This window comes from Littorina saxatilis, linkage group LG3 (assembly GCF_037325665.1).
Source record: "Littorina saxatilis isolate snail1 linkage group LG3, US_GU_Lsax_2.0, whole genome shotgun sequence".
Classification (NCBI taxonomy): domain Eukaryota; kingdom Metazoa; phylum Mollusca; class Gastropoda; order Littorinimorpha; family Littorinidae; genus Littorina; species Littorina saxatilis.
Genome location: NC_090247.1, coordinates 73,632,726 through 73,652,433, shown reverse-complemented (window position 1 = coordinate 73,652,433; position 19,708 = coordinate 73,632,726). Strand labels below are relative to the sequence as shown.

Below are 19,708 nucleotides of genomic sequence, written 5' to 3'. Positions count from 1 at the left end.
CACCGGGTAAACTCTGACAAATAAGTGAACCGGCTCGATGCCTAATAGCCGTTAATGTTTGATTTATGTGACGATATTGTCCATTATCATCACATTCATGACGCATTTTGAGGGAATCAAAACTAAGAACGACCGAATCAGTTCGGAATCAAGCCGAGTCAAAACAAGAAAATTGGTTGATTAAAATCAACATGGCCGAAGCAATGTTTTCATAAAAGAAGCGGCACGGTATTGTACGGGCACATGTTGAATTTGGGTTACATGTGTTGCAGAGTATTTGAAAATCCGTAGGCATAAAAACATGCAAAGAAGAGTGATAGGTCCCTGTTGTGAATATAAACAAGTGGATAAATTGATTACTTATGTTTTATGAGAACGGCAAACAACGACACATGTTCACCGCCCTCAGCTAATTGAAGAAAGAGGGCGGCCATCAATAAATATTAGAGCATAGTGCAATTTCATGTTGGCATCTTCTCCACTGAAAGCTATAACCCACAAAAATGAAGACCAGAGTGCTTTACCCCACTTCTGACCCGAATCACACCCCTCCTGCTGGATACACGTGCACTCAAGTTAACCTCTGCTTTGACCTGTGTGCCAGGAGTCGGATGGGAGAGAGAGAGAGAGAGAGAGAGAGAGAGAGAGAGAGAGAGAGAGAGAGAGAGAGAGAGAGAGAGAGAGAGAGAGAGAGAGACACACACACACACATAAACAGAGACAGACATAGAAAGACAGAAGCGGAGAGACTCAGAGGGAGACACAGACAAAGACATACATACACTGATACAGAGAGAGAGGGAGAGAGAGAGAGAGAGAGAGAGAGAGATAGAGAGATAGAGATAGAGAGAGAGAGAGCCTGTAGAGAGAGAGAGAGAGAGAGAGAGAGAGAGAGAGAGCCGGAGAGAGAGAGAGAGAGAGAGAGAGAGAGAGAGAGAGAGAGAAACTGTAACTGATCTCGTGAGAACGGTAACAAAACGAGACATGTCAGATCTCCGAACCCATTGCAATAGATGACCGCTCCTGCGGCCATCAACAAGTGCGCAGATTTGCTTTCGAAGCCGTGGCTAAAAGACAACTACCGGTGAAAGGAATCACAATGGAGGGGGAACAACTCCTTTTTTTGTTAAAATTAGAGGCTGAGTATCGCCCCTTGGTTTACTTTCGGTGCAGGCTTTCTTTCTTTCTTTATTTGGTGTTTAACGTCGTTTTCAACCGTTCAAGGTTATATCGCGACGGCGGTGTAGGCTCACCTCCATCAAAGAAAGCAAGAAGAAAAGAAGACTGAAGTAATAAGAGAGGAGAGGAGAGCAAAAACAACAACAACAACAACAACAACAACAACAACAACAACAACAACAACAACAACAACAACAACAACAACAACAACAACAACAACAACAACAACAACAACAACAACAACAACAGAGTGCCGTAGGTCACAAACCAGATCTTGGAGAGACGATGTGATACTCAAAACTCATGAAGCAATGTTGTTTCAGATTCTCACACACACACACACACACACACACACACACACACACACACACACACACACACACACACACACACACACACACACACACATACACACAAACACACACACCACCACCGACAACAAACATAACGCCGAGGAGGCGTTAAAGTCCCCTACCCCCCCGAAAACACAAAGACCACCACACTTAACCCTCTCACCTTTCTGGCGACAGATTCTAAGCAGGTGATGACCTGCACCATGTTCTGTTTCTCGTACAAGTCGGCGGTGGCGAAGCTGGAGTGCTCGGGGATGTTGAGGGGAGCTGCTTTGATCTTTGTGTTGAACAGCTCGATCATCTCCATCTGCTGGAAGGCCATGGTGGCGCGCTTCTTCAGCTTGTTGGCCGGCACGCAGCCTGGCTTGATCTTGTTGGCAAGACTGGAACGAGTTAAAAGACAATTACATTTACTTTAATTTCTTTCTAAATGTGGCCGTCCCCCTCCTCAATGCAAACCAAGCTCCGTGGCAGTCGACTGGAGCTGGAGAAGACAACCTTCATCTCCCGAGCCGGACTGAACGTGTAGCGCCAGCAAACGCCAAGAAGACGAAAAAACCCTTTAATTTCTTAACAACAAGATGACTGTGAGTGAGATAAACAAAGTTGAAAAAACAAAAGAAATCGGTACTCACCAACATAAGGACAGCAAATTCAAAATCACATTTTCGACTATGGAGGCTTCGTCTTGGTCTGCTGTCCTTGTGTTGGTCAGTACCGTCTTGGTCTGCTGTCCTTGTGTTGGTCAGTACCTCGTCTTGGTCTGCTGTCCTTGTGTTGGTCAGTACCGTCTTGGTCTGCTGTCCTTGTGTTGGTCAGTACCTCGTCTTGGTCTGCTGTCCTTGTGTTGGTCAGTACCGTCTTGGTCTGCTGTCCTTGTGTTGGTCAGTACCGTCTTGGTCTGCTGTCCTTGTGTTGGTCAGTACCGTCTTGGTCTGCTGTCCTTGTGTTGGTCAGTACCGTCTTGGTCTGCTGTCCTTGTGTTGGTCAGTACTGTCTTGGTCTGCTGTCCTTGTGTTGGTCAGTACCTCGTCTTGGTCTGCTGTCCTTGTGTTGGTCAGTACCGTCTTGGTCTGCTGTCCTTGTGTTGGTCAGTACCGATTTCTTTTCTTCTTCAACTTATTTTTTTCAATTTAAATTGCATTCACTTTATTATATCATCCCACTGCTGGGAAATTGGGGTCGCTTCCTCCCAGTGCGACACTAGCAGCAACATGAGTCGCTTCCTCCCAGTGCGACACTAGCAGCAACATGAGTCGCTTCCTCCCAGTGCGACACTAGCAGCAACATGAGTCGCTTCCTCCCAGTGCGACACTAGCAGCAACATGAGTCGCTTCCTCCCAGTGCGACACTAGCAGCAACATGAGTCGCTTCCTCCCAGTGGAAAGCTAGCAGCAACAGGAGTCGCTTCCTTCCAGTGGAAAGCTAACAGCAACAAGAGTCGCTTCCTTCCAGTGGAAAGCTAACAGCAACAAGAGTCGCTTCCTTCCAGTGGAAAGCTAACAGCAACAAGAGTCGCTTCCTTCCAGTGGAAAGCTAGCAGCAACATGAGTCGCTTCCTCCCAGTAGAAAGCTAGCAGCAACATGAGTCGCTTCCTGCCAGTGGAAAGCTAGCAGCAACATGAGTCGCTTCCTCCCAGTGGAAAGCTAGCAGCAACATGAGTCGCTTCCTCCCAGTGGAAAGCTAGCAGCAACATGAGTTGCTTCCTCCCAGTGGAAAGCTAGCAGCAACATGAGTCGCTTCCTCCCAGTGGAAAGCTAGCAGCAACATAGTCGCTTCCTCCCAGTGGAAAGCTAGCAGCAACATGAGTGGCGCTACCCAGGTAAGTGTGTGCGTGTTTAGGTGCAATCAGCCAACTGCACTTACGGCAGAATGACTCAGGTCTTTTACGTGTCACTTTGGTGACACGGGGTAGGGGCATGGATACCGTTTCTGAATCTTCACATAAAGCTGACCCTTGTCCCTCTCGGCCCAGATTCTAACCCGTGACACTTGGATCACAAGTTCAGTGTACCAATTGAGCTACCCGACCCATATCTGATCATCCTAAAAGCTCGAGTAAAGTATTTTTTCTTAGCCGTTGAACAATGGTATGTGTCTTAGTGGACGCACGCTGTTCACCACATGGAAAAGCTTGGACGTATCTCAGTGTGCACTAGTTGACAAGATCGCTAACAAGAGATAGACGGTAAATTTAAGCGAGGTTCCAAAACCACACTCTGTAATCGCACATGTGGTTACAAATTGTGCAACTGATAGTGAAGCAACTGACAGTGAATGAGAGCGACTGTCCAATGTGGAGCCAATCTTATACCGCCAGCTTCCGGGCAAACACGTGAGAACAGACTCAATATTTGCAAACAAATACGTGTATTGTCTACGCGAACAATTTTGCAAAACAGCTAGAATTCAACACCTCTAAATAAACAGAACGAAGTTAGGGGTAAAAGATACAGTCACAGACAACAAGGAGTTTGAAACATGTGGGGGGGGGGGGGTGTGTGTGTGTGTGTGTGTGTGTGTGTGTGTGTGTGTGTGTGTGTGTGTGGGGGGGGGTTAGAGCTAACATGCCTTGACACGTCTGATTCCGTCGGATGCTCTAACAATGCATCGTACGCAGAAGACAGCCTTGGCTATAATCATGTGCCGTTCACTTGGTATGCAAGGTAATGTCCAACCTATAAAGCTCATTAACAGCATCCCATTCAATTCTTCAATGGCAGTGATCTATAATCTGATTCAATACAACTCTATGGAAGGGCTGTTTTCGCCACGTTGCTGAATTTGAGGCTTGCAGTCCTAGTCTCCATCGATATTAGGATCTGATCTGTTCTGGTCTCTACTCCTATCAGGACTTGGAGCTAGCAGTACACGGGGATCGATTGGTCAGGGGTCTGGCAAGGTTTAGGTCTGCTGCTCTCTCTCTCTACCCGTCGGGTCCATTAACTTCGGGGCAAAGGCCAGACTAGACTTGCTGATACAGCATTTGTTTTTCTGGTACTCTCTGGGATGAATTCACTTTCTGTGCCGTTGGTCTGGCTTGATCAACATCAGTGCGTGATAGCACAGAGAGTGTGCAAGACAAAAGGGCTGGGTACTGATCAATGAAGAGCGAAGATTCTAGTCTGTCAGTTTTGTGTTCCTACCAGTGATCCAGCTAATAAAGGTTTTAAATCCTTTTTCACAAGTGTTTATCTCATGGACAATACTTCTTCGTCCATGGGCTTAGACTCCCACGTTCACTCATGTTTTTAGCACGAGTGGAATTTTACGTGTATGACCGTTTTTACCCCGCCATTCGGGCAGCATACGCCGATTTCGGGGGAGGCATGCTGGGTATTTTCGTGTTTCTATAACCCACCGAACTCTGACATGGATTACAGGATCTTTTCCGTGCGCGTCAGGCAGCATACGCCGATTTCGGGGGAGGCATGCTGGGTATTTTCGTGTTTCTATAACCCACCGAACTCTGACATGGATTACAGGATCTTTTCCGTGCGCACTTGGTCTTGTGCTTGCGTGTACACACGAAGGGGGTTAAGTCACAAGCAGGTCTGCACATAAGTTGACCTGGGAGATCGGAAAAATCTCCACTCTTAACCCACCAGGCGGAAGCGACCGGGATTCGAACTCACGACCTCCCGATAAGGAGGCCGACGTCTTAGCACCACGCCACTGCGCCCGTCATGGACAATACTATAGTTCCCGTGTTCAAAATACTCTGTTTAAATGCACGTTTTTGTCTTCTTTTCTTTTGGAACGGGTGTACTGTATTCTGACACAGTTCTGTGCCTTACAAGATACTCCAGCCGCTGATCTGGGATGGCCTTTTGGAACGGGTGTACTGTATTCTGACACAGTTCTGTGCCTTACAAGATACTCCAGCCGCTGATCTGGGATGGCCTGTTGCCATGCATTCATGATCGTCACATACAGGTAGTGAGAATATCGACTGACACGATAACTCAACTGGCAACGGTACATACTTGAAAAGAACATAACCATCCTTGAGCCTTGCAAATACGGTGTCGATCTCTCCACTGGTGTCCAGGGGATCTCTCTCGCTATCATACACAGCCAAACAGGCAGACAGACAAACAAGTTGTAACAATAAATACCTGCAGAGAACATAGCCATCCTTGAGCTGCTCATATACGGCGTCCATGTCGCCACTCGTGTCGAGGGGCTCCTCTGTCACCCTGGCCAGCCACACCATGGTTTTTGCCGCCACCTCTTTGTCATATTTACCGGCGATCTGTAACACACAGGAAAACACATTGTTAATAATAACTGATATTATGATGAAGAATATGACAGAACTATAATACTGGAAAGTGTGTCAAGCACAGGAAAGGGGATTCCTCACACAGACACAGACACAGAAAGACCGTCGGATGGTTGGATGAACGGATGGACGGACAGACGAACACATTGTCACGCGTAAAACTCAAAACGCATTGGGTCTACAATGCCGTAGTATCTCTTTGTCGATCACAGAAACAGCCATTTACACAGACACACAGACACAGACACACGCACGCACGAACACACACACACACGCAAACACATGCGCAATCGTTCCCACACCTGCCGCCCCCACGCACTTCTCAACCCCTTCCCCCCACCTCCCCCTTTCCCGCCCCCACCTCCCCGCTTTCTCTGTCTTCTCTTTCAATTTGCATGTTTTACTTTTTCACACCACGTTGGTGCTAGGACAACAGAGAGAGCGGCCGTGCTTTTTTCCAGCATACAGACGCACGGTCGAGGGCAGGCCTCCAGTGCAAATAGTCAGAGGTTGCGTCGCGAGCGTAAGGCCACCATACAAGTTCAACTTGAAGTAGTCAGAGAAAATGACCGACCCGCGACCTCAATGGCGCGATGCGCTTGCCCAGGATTGCGTTCAAGTCGCGTCAGTGTTCGTCGGCAAAGGAATGACATCTTTGGGGTCGGTGGGTGTGGGTGTGCGTGTTGGAGGTGGGGGTGGGACTTAATCAACCGAACAGTTTCTTGGAGAAGACGATGAACATACGAGAAAGCTCCTTTCCGCGGTTCGGAATTTGGGTCGCGTGTGACTCTTACTTGCGGCAAGAATAACACAAACGTAGGGGGATGAAATGGAGTAATTCCACCGAATAAGGTCCTATACTAGACGAGGAACATTCGACAAATCCCCGTTCCCCCCTGTTATTTGCTACAAGAATGACACACAAATAATGGGAGAAGTTGTGGAGTATGACAGAAAGACGATGAGGATGAAAAGGGAGGATCCTTCCCTGAAAAGGGATCACACCTAGTGGAGAAACGGATCAATTCAATGGACTAGTTTCTCAAAAAATACCGTGAACATTGGAGGAACCACTCTCCCCAGAATCATATGATCAGTGGCAGCTTAAACCAAGGTCAAGTTTGCCGAACCAAAGCTATAGCCAATCTGAAATTCCCGAAATGATCCGCTTCCAACACGAAATGTTTTTCGCGTAACCATGTAAACGCATCGTAATAGATTTCTTAAGTTGAACAAGATGCTCTGCAAACACTGATACGCCCAAATCGATCAGATGCGCTGAATAAATATTCACCTAATTGATCAATTATTCACCACCATCGCATGACATTCGAGTCTTTCAAAGAGAGACAGTTCACTGAACCTTGAATTCTGTGTACGCCAAATGTGCCAGGTAAGCGTTACTGATGAGTGAACTGGAAGCCCTACGCCAATCGCCGACACTATACGACAAGGGTCAATCTAAGGTCTTCCTTTAAACCTCTTCAAGAGTGTTATATATGCAATCGTGATGCAAGTTCTGTATCGAACCCTAAAAGCAAGTCATTGATCCGTGTCTGGGGAGGCCCGCAGCAATTCAAAACCTTCTCTGATTGAATTATGGACAGGTGCATTATACGGCCTAACCGCAGTTTGATTGATTTCGTCTGCGTACCTTCCGCAAGCAAAAGAAGAATAGCTATAGCGTGTTATTGCGCATAAATCTCTCTCTCTCTTTCTCTCTCTCTCTCTCTCTCTCTCTCTCTCTCTCTCTCTCTCTCTCTCTCTCTCTCTCTCTCTCTCTCTCTCTCTCAGCAGAATTGATGAAAGAGAAAGAAGAAGAAAGGAAGAAAAGGAAAAGAAGAAGTAGTACAAGAAGAAGAAGAAATGATACGACCTCGAGCCCCCCCCCAAAAAAAAAGTCACACCGGGAAAGTGAGAAGCGACCGAGCCTTCAAACACATGCGCGGCTTTGTGAAACCCTTGTTAAAACACTCCAACATCTCTGCACAAACTGTCAGCAGTTGCCAGCCAGCTCAGATCCCTCCCGGTTTCAGAAGGGGCGTGTCCCGTTTTGACAATTAGCTACAAACTCCACGTTGACAAGTTTCGAACTCAACCCAGAAAAACAGATTATGGCTGTATATTGGCGGAGAAGAAAACGACCATTCATGGACAAGTCCACATTTAAGAAATTGGAGGGTACGTTAGAGCTGTAGCCTGAGCACGCAAGGAGGCGGGAAGGAGACGCAGTCCAATGTTTCACCATCCAAACGCTCATTGCTATGTGCTCATGCTGGTTGTTAGAAATGTCTCGAGCGCTGGCAAACACTTGTTTGTCATTCGTTACTGACACGCAGCAACCACAACCACACCGTTGACATACATGTAGCTGATTCAAGACGATGCATAAAATAATGTTAGATGGACCTACCCCCCCCCCCCTTCCCCATTATTCCCCACCAGATTGCAGCTCATCTTACAATATTCCTGGGCATTTTGAGCCCCCACAACTCCCCGAAATCGGAGTATGATTGCCTAAATAGAGGGGAAAAACGACCATGTAAAAGCCAACTCGTGTCTACGAGTGTACGTGGGAGTCGCAGTCGGTGAACGCAGAAGAAAAATCCCGCAAATGTCGTGAGGTAAGGATACCAGATAAGAGTTCTATTCACTGTTTATAAAAATAGCAGTACAGTGGAAAGGTGTGTTGATTATTACATGCCGAGGAATAGGATCCCCAGCAACAAAGCACCCCCACTGACACCCTGAATTGCACCAGTGTGTGTCAGTAGCTACGACAATAATGGATTGAATATTGTGTCGCTGGTTCGCCCCCGACAAGGAACCTCGACACCGATTTACACGTCTGACAACACGGTCTGAGGATAATACTAATGAGATTCTTTGTCAGCGGTTCAAATCTGACAGCTACAAATTTGAAGCTTTGCAATAACTGTCAACTAGTTCCGTTGAGAAGAACTGCTTTGTATATAAATGTTAGCCGGACGAGGTTGACACGAAAGAGATTAGTGATTAATTATTATGTATTATATTATGGTATGCATGGCTAATTGACGGCCCTTTAGACGATGTGTATTACAGCTGTTACAGGCCTGAAAGTGGCGAGTATTTTACTCGCCATGGCGAGTAGAAACATGTAACTGGCGAGTAGAAATGTTCATCTTCTCGCCAAATGCGATTAAAGTTGCTGAAATAAATTTTTGGTTTGGCTAGTAAACGTTGGTCTCTGGCTAGTACATTTTCAGAATCACTAGCCAAAGGCGAGTACACCATTTGTTGGACTTTCAGGGCTGATTCAGTGTTGATCGATACGTTCAGATTAGCTATGTCCACTAGAGCACCGAACTCAAATGTAAAAAGAACCGCGTGTACCCCAATTCCAAGCTACGTACACAACAAAATTCAGCTCAATCGAACCGTAAGTACCAGGTATCTAATCTAAGTGTGGCAGACAGACAGACAGACAGACAGACAGACAGACAGACAAACAGAGTGAAACCCATACACCAGGATCAAAGCTAAGGAGTTGTAATGATTCACAGTCAAAGAACAAATGACTACGATGACTGCAGAAGCTACATTGAAGGCACTTTAAGGGTCTAAACTTAACACGACATTAACGCTGTCGAGAGCCATTTCGCAAAAGCAGATGTGGCAACGTTCAAAGCAAGTGCTGCTTTCCTTTAGCGTCCTTGCTTTTCCCAAACCAGGTAATCGCTTTACAGTATTGCATTCACTAAGGCAATTACCCTTTTCAAGAGTTGTCAATCTGCCACATCATCCAATTAAAACGCATGCATAAAATTGAGAGTGGAGAGACAAGTCAAAGCAGAGCAAGTGAAGGGCCTGCTATGTGTCAACTGGCAATTTGAAATGCAAATGAATTTCAAATGAGTTGAACTCGAGGTGTGATGACATGTAAAGATGCACGACATGCCCTGGGACATGCTTAAAACCTCGCTTTCTCGTGAGTAAGAGAAGACGAAAACACACACACAAAACAATGAACGACTCGGGGACAGTTGCTAAAATTCACCTTGCTACAGCATGTGAAGCCAAAATGGCCGCCGCGTTGCTTCAGACACAAACTTAAAAGTCAAATCTCGCTACCGAGATGTTTGACTTGAAAAGTGAGCACGCAGGCAAACAAGCATTAAAGTCTGATTTTTTTTTTGATTTTTAGAAATTGAAAAACGTTGAAGTGACAACAAATAAACAATGAAACGCTGCAACGTCCAAAAATCTAGTCAAAAACAGCCTTTGCAGTTAAAGGTTTTGCCAGATAGAAAAATCAATGAAATCGCCCGAACAATGAAAATGATCTTGAATGCAGGCACGTTGCCGAGATTACAATGTGAGCCTAGGATTCAATAGCTTCTCGCAAATGAATCAAAGGAAGTTAAGGCCAACGTTTGAGTGCACTGTCACACTTTTCCTCCCAATCGCAAAGGGAAGCCTTTGTATTCAACTTCTTTGTATTCTTCAGACCGTACACGTTTCGTTTCCCCTTTTCAATGTTCCTCCCTTCTTCCAACGACTACAGAGAATGAACGTAGTTGGCTCACGTAAGTGTAGCCTATGCGATGGTAAACTCTGTCTGTCTGTGCGTGTGTGTGTGTGATAGAAACTTTAACATTTGAAGACGTCACATTATGGCGTAAGAGGGTTAGACGTCACGCGAAGGAATTACTGAAAGTCTCGGTCATTGTTATTTTGAGCGGGCCGAGACTAGTTGGCAGTCGTGTCCCTGTAAGTAGGCTACACATGCAGACAGACAGATCTAGATCTAGTGTCTCGCTTTCTTGCACAGTGTCACCTATGCTTACTGTGTGTGTGTGTGTGTGTGTGTGTGTGTGTGTGTGTGTGACGGAGTGATTGAGTTTGTGTTACTGTTTGTCGATTTCTTACGTGAGCCTTGAAGGCTTCGCCTCTTGTTTTAATATCATGGTAGCTAAGGGAGGTCTTACAACAAGTTGAAGCTATGCAGGGAAGAAAGGATCTCCTCCGCAAGTACGGAAAACACAACAAAAACTCCAACACGAACAGCACAAGTATACGCATTTATGCACAGTTTTGAAATACCCACTGCAGAGACTGAGATTAGTTTCAAAACATATATACAAAGGATGTTTAGTTAGCCCACAAACTTTCATCACTTTGATTGAAAGGCGTCCAGAAGACTCGAATTATTGTATGAAAACACTCTGGACTTGCAAAATTGTGCACAGCAGATTCGAAATATAAAGCAAGAAAGAGGGATCAGGGGACTCAATTATTTATCTCATCTTAGTCCAATATTTTCCATTCAAGGCCAGAGGCAAGGACGCCTCTTATAATTACGCAATACAAAGCGTGGAATATGCGCATTGTTCATGCAGACACACAATCTCCATATTACACGGCCAGCATGTCATACAAATTACAGCTGCTTCCTATTCGCCACGAAGTTGCTGGAGGCAGCTATACAAATGTTTCCTTTTCAATCTCTCAGTCTTACTAACCACAACACAGATAAAAAAAAAAAAAATTAAAATTTCTTTCAACGTTTTAGTTCACAGGAATATCTAGCCAACTCAAATCTGCACCAGTAACCAGCAGGGGGTCCTTCCTTGTCTCCATTTTCCTTCGGATTTTACTTCTCGGTTCAGCCGAAAGTTCTGTTGACAATCTTTCGCGCCAGTAACCTTCCACCCCACCTCACCCTCTCTCATTAACGTTACCAATTCATCCTCTTTTTACCGCTAGTTACACCCCCCTCCCCCCTCCGCTCTCTTTCTCTCAGCCATTAACCAAAGATCATTCCCCAAATCTTTTGGCGTTTAAGGAGTCTTTTTCGACCGATATTTTCCCACCTATGTCCACTTGAACAAAAAGAAAAAGAAAGAAAAAAGAACGGCGAATAACTCTTCATTTATAGCTCTTAAACCTGAAAGCTGCCACTTACGACTAATAACCACTGAACACTGCACTGCTCCAATAACTACTGCAGTGCAGTACCAACGTTTTCAAGTACGTGTAATTCTCGATCTCGGCGGCGGTATTTCTCTGTACCATTCACATTTTACCCGCCACTTTTCCCCATTTTCCACCTGTACCCCCTTTCGGAGGGTCCTCTACCCGTTTCACTGGTGCATGTGCAACAAACGGCAAGTGTTTGCACAAGGGGCGGAGTGTCTGAATGCTATAATGGGAACCCGTCGCACCGCCACCCATACATAATGTCACCTAACTGCGCAACCGCATTGCACTGATTTTCAGCTGTGTCACAGTAACTTTGTTTTCTGCTTTGAAACAGTCACATTTTCTGATAAAATCGGCTTTTAACGATCTTTTTGTTCGGTGTTGGTTCAGTTTTTAACATAAGAGACTACATAATATATGAGAGAGAGAGAGAGAGAGAGAGAGAGAGAGAGAGAGAGAGAGAGAGAGAGAGAGAGAGAGAGAGAGAGAGAGAGAGAGAACACCAAAAGAAGTACTGACAAATCATAGAGAATTGTTTCATAAAAATGCACAGAAAGCAGACAATGGAATGAAATATATGTATAGTGAGTGGGAGAGACAAACACTTGACAATCAGGTTGGCATTAACACCCCTTAAAATTCCAAAAGTCCCCGGTTAAGACGGTAAATGTCAAACCAAAGAGCACCTGGTATATATCACAAAACACCCAACCCTAACCTATGAACCTAATTATTGTAAAGTGAAAGCTCTTATGCCACTTGTCGGAGAAATCTTTACACACTCAGACAAATAGCATACAAAGCGTATACACACACACACACACACACACACACACACACACACACACACACACACACACACACACACACACACACACACACACACACACACACACACACACACACACATAGAGTGAAACACACACATATACACACATAAACACAATTAATTCCTCCATCGTAATGACGTGCCACAAGGGCACCAAACAATTGAGACAAGGGCAAAATCTACACGACAACAACCAAGCTAGCTCAGCAACGTTTACTTGTCATAGAAGTTTAGAATATTTAATGATGTACGCTAACCACAGTGATACAAACGATGCACATATTATAAGAAGACCATTCTCTGATCTTACAAAAGAATCTCTGGCTCGCAAACCGCAATGCAAGATGAATGACAAGAGGACTCTCCAATCGATGCGATGGTCTGACCTACACCGTCGCCTGATCGGTTTAGTATCGACACGGTTACACACATAAAAAAGCGGCTGACTTTTAGTGTTTCCCTTCCCAATAACGCGGTCCCACTTCTGAACACATAAACTCAGCCGTTTCGCTGCTGACTGATCAGGACAACACTGCTTTTGTAATTTTCCAAGTCTTCCAAAGTCTACCCCAAGATTTGTTTTCTGTATATATATCCACTTCACAAACACAGCCATTTCGCTGCTAACTATTTAGGACAACACTTTGTTATCCATCATAACCAACATAATCAACTCTTCTCTCACTTCTGGCACTGTGCCAATGGACTTGAAAACTGCAGTAGTTAAACCTTTGATCAAGAAACCATCTCTGGATAAAAATCAGTTGAAAAACTATAGGCCTGTTTCCAACTTGCCTTTCATTTCTAAAATTCTGGAAAAAGTAGTGCTTAGTCAGCTTCTCTCCCACCTTGAAACCAACAACCTCTGCAACCCTCTTCAGTCAGCGTATAGGGCTGGCCACAGCACCGAGACTGTTTTGCTTCGTGTTGTGAATGACATTCTTTCTGCTCTGGATAATGATGACCTATCAGTTCTGCTTCTCTTGGATAACTCAGCTGCGTTCGATACGATCGATCACTCTGTTCTGCTCTCTCGTCTCGAATCTGTTTTTGGCGTTCACTCTACCGCTCTTCACTGGTTTAGTTCATATCTACAGGGCCGTAGTCAGTATGTGTCTGTCAATAATCTCTCATCTCCTCCATCTCCTCTCTGTTTCGGCGTTCCCCAGGGATCAGTTCTAGGCCCAGTTTTATTTGTACTATACACCACTCCTCTCTCTGCCGTCATCAAGCAACACGCAGTCAATCACTACCTCTTTGCAGACGACACACAACTCCAACAAGCATGCAAGCCTACAGAAATCCAAGCGGTGACGCACACTCTCCAAAACTGCACTTCAGATATTAAATCATGGATGACAAACAATATGCTCAAGTTAAATGATGACAAGACTGAATTTCTTCTTTTCTCTGGAGCTTCCTCTTCGACCACTTCCCTTCCAGCCTCCATCACAGTAGGTTCTAGTGACATTTCTCTCTCTGATAGTGCTAGGAATCTTGGGTTCATCATGGACTCCCACCTCTCAATGAAACAACACATCAAAAAAGTCTGTCAGACATGTTACTTTGAGATCAGAAGAATAGGTTCCATAAGAAAATTTCTCACGGTTGATGCCACTAAAACTCTCATTACATCCTGCATTCTGTCCAGATTAGATTACTGCAACTCCCTTCTCATAGGCTGCCCTGACTCCACTCTCCAACCCTTGCAAAAAGTACAACACTCTGCTGCACGTCTCATTTTCAGAGCACAGCATCGACAACCCTGCACTCCTCTCATGAAAGAACTTCACTGGCTTCCTGTATCTGAACGTATTAGGTATAAAGCTGCCTGCTTCTGCTACAATATCATCTCTGAATCGGCATCTGCCTATCTTTCTGAACTGGTCTCCCTCTACACTCCCTCTCGCACCCTTCGTTCTTCTGATGATGCTCGACTTCTCCGTCAAGGTCGCTTTAAACGCAAGGCTCATGGCTTCCGCACGTTTTCGTATTATGGACCTCAGTTATGGAATTCACTCCCCTTTCAATTACGTCACTCTCCATCCATTTCATCTTTTAAGTCCAATTTGAAAACTCACTTGTTCCAACAACATTACGGATAGTTCCTTAGTATAGAGTCTGGGGATGTGAGATGTGCATGATGTGTTGTTTGAATCTGACAGTGATTGTATGATTTTTGTATACATGTATTGTTGTCACGCGCTTTGAACTTCTGATAAGGCGCTTTATAAATGCCCGTTATTATTATTATTATCTTCCAAAATTCTTCCCATGTCTGCCCGAAGATTTCTTCTTTATATTTACTTGATTTGATTTTCCTTTCTGGAGACGTCATCGAGTCGTTGCAAAAAGGATTTTATTTTTTTCTCAGTTTGAAACAGAAGTGAATACCGCAGGGCATAACTTTTTCTGCATCTGCATTGACTGTTATTGATGACTTGACGCGAGGCAAATGTACAGGTGACATATGTTGACACTCACTAATGAAATGTACCGTGATTTGCTTGTCAAGATAACACACTTTGTCAGGACCTCCCAAATGCGTTTCTCTACGCTGGTTCAGTTGTCAAGAGGCGTTTCTCTACGCTGGTTCAACTCAACTCAACTCAACTCAACTCAAATTTTATTGGCTTCAATTTTCACATAGAAGAATTTGTCTTGCGCTTGGGATTAAGACATAGGCAGAAAGTAAGAGTATAACATATAAAAACAGCATTCATATCACATTTCATGTATCACCCACAGTAATCACTAGTATAGGCCTAGGCCTACAGATATCACTTTGTCTCTGTATCACACATGCAAATAAATAGTATCACATTTTCCACGTATCACACAATATATACATTACATAACATACAGCAAGTTTCCATCTCCCGCCCCCCCCTCCTCCCACACATACATATCAGGTTCAGGTGTCAAGAGGCGTTTCTCTACGCTGGTTAAGGTGTCAAGAGGCGTTTCTCCACACTGTCCACACATATACAATCGACAGATTCTTACTGAAAAACCTGATGCTGCACATGTTTTCTACGATTGAAAGAAGCACACATATTCATCCACTCCCCCCCTCTTCCCCCCCCCCCCCCGTGCAGTTCGTCACAAGTAGAAACAGATGATGTCATTACTGAAAAATACACACGCATGCGGTGGCAGGTTTTCTAAGGCGAAAAAAAAATTAGGTGTGGTTACGGTAACATAGCCAAAAAAAATAGGGTAGGAAGGTAGGCAATCACTTTTTTAAAAAAATTTTTTTTTTCTAATGTGTACAAATTAAACCTACTTGACAGGGAAATAAGTGTGCGACTCGGGCGCTTTCGCTTTCATTGCGTTTTCTGCGCTCGTTTTCTTGTTTTTTTGTGTTGTTTTTTGACAAATGTAATAAAAAGTTATAGGGTCGGCCCCTAAAAATAGGGTAGGTCGGGTTACCGTAACCACACCTATTTTTTTTTTAGGCCTAAGCAACCTCTTGGCTACATTCTCGTCGTCTCCTCACACTACTAAACACTCACTTTTCATGTTTATGTTTACCAAGGGAACCTGAATGTCTTACACCCAACACTTACTCCTTTAACCAAATGGAATCACCAGCTTGTCAGGATAATAAAGAGTCTAACCCACTCTTGGCTTCAGCACACACTGTATACTCTCATGCCATTGCCTATCTCTGGATATTACTTCACATATCCTTCGCATGCAGAAATAAAGATGTAATCTCTTTTCGTCTCTAATAGTCCGTATAATTATACCCGGCTAGCCTGGATAACGATCTCAACCTCCTGCGGTGAAAATACAGTTTCACATTGTTGGAACCCCACGCTACAGTCAAAACTGTCTATTACGCCCATCCAAGGGACCAACTAAAAGTGGTCGTTACAGACAAGTGGTTGTTATGTCATGGTGAATTGTATAGGACAGAACCTCGTCGAGGTTTCTTTGGGGTGGTCGTAAAGAACAGGTGGTCGTTACCAAGAGGTGGTCGTAAAGAACAGGTGGTCGTTACCAAGAGGTGGTCGTCAGGGCAGGTTCCACTGTAGATGTGAAAGATAACTGATGGGGTAAACGACCTCTCCCCCCTCTCCCAGTTGGAAGACAGTTTTACATTGTCGTCCCGGCGCACGTCTACAAAACAATAGACGTGGAAGTACCCCAGGGCACTCCCACTCCAAGGGTAACACGACCAGTACTAAAACCCGTTAACATATTTCTCTCCTTAGCCCACCTAGACCTACAAGCCATATTAAATATAACTCTTATCACACCAGTCTCGCCCTGTACTGAAAGCCATATTTAAACATCAGTCTATTCCTATCGTCCCATCTGAAATTGCGGATGCGAGAGTGACCGATGGTCTTCCTTCCTGTCCCATTACGGTGACGATAACCTTCACAGGTCAGTGACCCCCGTTACGCGCCGCTATTTGGCCAACATCAACTGTTGGGGTCAACGGTCGGAGTTGGAATTCATAGGGGTCGACAGGCAGGTTAAATTTGTCACACAGCAACATATTCTCTTCTGTTTGTCACACTGCAACATATTCTCTTCTGTTTGTCACACTGCAACATATTCTCTTCTGTTTGTCACACAGCAACATATTCTCTTCTGTTTGTCACACTGCTGGTTGGGGTCATCGAAAACTACCCGGTACCAGCTTGCTTCTGCATTCATATGGCTTTAAAGCGGGCACTTTGCATCTCCCGTTAGATAGCTACACTGCTGGTGGGCGGTCAGATGATCAACTGCCCTGGTCACTAGCTAGCTGAATGATTTGTCATAGGCAGGTTAACATTGTCACAAAGCAGTCCAATATCTCCAATATCTCCCGTTCGTTCCATCACTGGTATGGTCATCAACTGCCTGTGTGAATGGTCGGGTCTTGCAAGCTTCAGAGCTCACACGACAAAGCACGCCGCTGATTTGATTGATCCTCTTTGCCTTACTTCAAATCAAGCAACAGCGTAGGTTGGACAAATGATCTGAAATAGTTCTGGTTTTCTAGTTTGTTTGTTTGTTTGTCGCCCAGCCGACCACGAAGGGCCATATCAGGGCGGTGCTGCTTTGACATATAACGTGCGCCACACACAAGACAGAAGTCGCAGCACAGGCTTCATGTCTCACCCAGTCACATTATTCTGACACCGGACCAACCAGTCCTAGCACTAACCCCATAATGCCAGACGCCAGGCGGAGCAGCCACTAGATTGCCAATTTTAAAGTCTCAGATATGACCCGGCCGGGGTTCGAACCCACGACCTCCCGATCACGGGGCGGACGCCTTACCACTAGGCCAACCGTGCCGGTCTGGTTTTCTAGTGTTTCATTGCCTATTTAAACTTGTCTGATGGCTTAGAGTTCATGTTGTGAATTATGTCTCATCGCATCGTAGACAGGGAGACTGTAGCAGAGTGGATGGTTAGCAACACTGCTATTTAGCGTATAAACCAGCTAGTTTCCCTTCTAGGTTTTGTAGCCTGTGAGGACGGAAAGAACAATTTGTTCGCAACACTGTTGTTCTGATGTCAAGAAGAACAAGTAAGCTGGTGGTTTACAAGCTTTGCGTGTTTGCTTTCCATTTATTGTCAGACACTCTATCTGCCCCCAACCCCTCTCTCTCGCGCTCTCTCTCTCTCGCTCTCTCTCGCGCGCTCTCTCTCTCTCTCTCTCGCGCTCTCTCTCTCTCTCTTTTCACTCTGTGCTTACAGTGCGTATGTGCGTACTGCTACAAATGGTACGGGCACGTATTCAGTTGCTGGCAATAGGCAACACAATGAACAACTTAAACATTCTCAAACTAGTCCATTTTCTCTTTCAATCACATGACCCACTTTAGTAACACGAACTAAACTGAGGCGTCTGTTTGGGTTTCTTTTCACTACATTATGAGCAAGAGGGCACAACAAATACGATACAGTGTTCTTTGCTTCTGTCAGAAGTGAGATTTCTCGCACACTGCCGTATTTCCTGGAGCAAGCGAGGGATTTTTTTACGCCGTTGCTTTTTGTGGAGTGGGACACGGTTCACACATTACGCGTTTAGGAAGAGTAAAGGAACGCCCATAAATTACGCCCTAGTTTAATTCTGGGTCGATTCTATATGGCCCGGAGGTGAAGGGGATATGTTTAGCTCTCTTTGCAATTTGTCTGACGCATTCACATTAACGTCTGCATTTTTTTGTGTAAGAAAGTGAAATATGAACGTGGGGAATACAGGGCGTGCGTGTATGTGTGTGTGTGCGTGTGTGTGTGCGTGCGTGCGTGTGTGTGTGTAAGACAAAGAAAGGGGGGAGGGGGAGAGGTAGCTAAAGAAGTTTATTCATAGAAGCATAATGACGCGTCGATCGAGCCTACACTTTACCATAATGGGTAACATAATTTCACGGTCTGCTTGAATGTAAACATCCAAGCAAATATAGGGATCCGGTGTCGCACAAACAGTGTTCACACCCACACATGCCCGTCAAATAACAAAAGCTAACACTGCAATTCTTGACCCGCAGTTGCACCAAAACATCTAATCCCCGCATATTTTACGAATGTGACACGCTAGAAACATCATCCATTACGTCAGAGCGCCATTCCTCAGAGCGTACTTGAACAACCGTTTTAACGCCTCTCATACTTCAAGCAAAGTTAGATGATGTGACTGATACTGTTTACGCACAACACTTGTTTTGGTATTCCTTCTTCCCGAATTACATAGGATCAGTGTCATCCGTACACTTTCAACCATCGTGTCGTCTTGTGACTCGAGGATGTCCTCAACTAAGTAATAAACACTTTTTCTTGCTGAAGAAAAGAATGAGTTTTGACGTCCTTCCGAGTATGTCAGCCTGTAGCAATCGGGAAGAGAGTGTGTGCATTCGCGTGGTAATATAATGAAACTGAAATGGCACTTGTGGCCAATTAGGGACATGCTCTGATAATACACTTCAAAAGAAAAAAAATCAACCCCCCAAAAAATCGCATTTTAATGGATAATGAGATCCTTTTACAAGGGGCTTGCAAGGAAAGGGTTGTTGGGCAATGTAACCATGATGGTAGAAGGGGAGGGAATAAGGGGGGAGGGGGTGCTGACTATTTAGTTCTGGTTCAAAG

At 44.9% G+C, this 19,708-nt stretch overlaps 1 protein-coding gene across 1 annotated transcript in view; it reads right to left on the bottom strand.

Annotated features, from left to right (window-relative positions):
• LOC138963228 (myophilin-like) overlaps positions 1–19,708 on the bottom strand; it is a 61,597-nt gene that overhangs the window by 5,625 nt on the left and 36,264 nt on the right. The window contains exons 2-3 of the mRNA XM_070335285.1: positions 5,652–5,788; positions 1,696–1,915 (exon numbers count right to left, since the gene is read on the bottom strand). Of these exons, the coding sequence (XP_070191386.1) occupies positions 1,696–1,915; positions 5,652–5,788 (357 nt within the window). The remainder of the gene's footprint in view (positions 1–1,695; positions 1,916–5,651; positions 5,789–19,708) is intronic.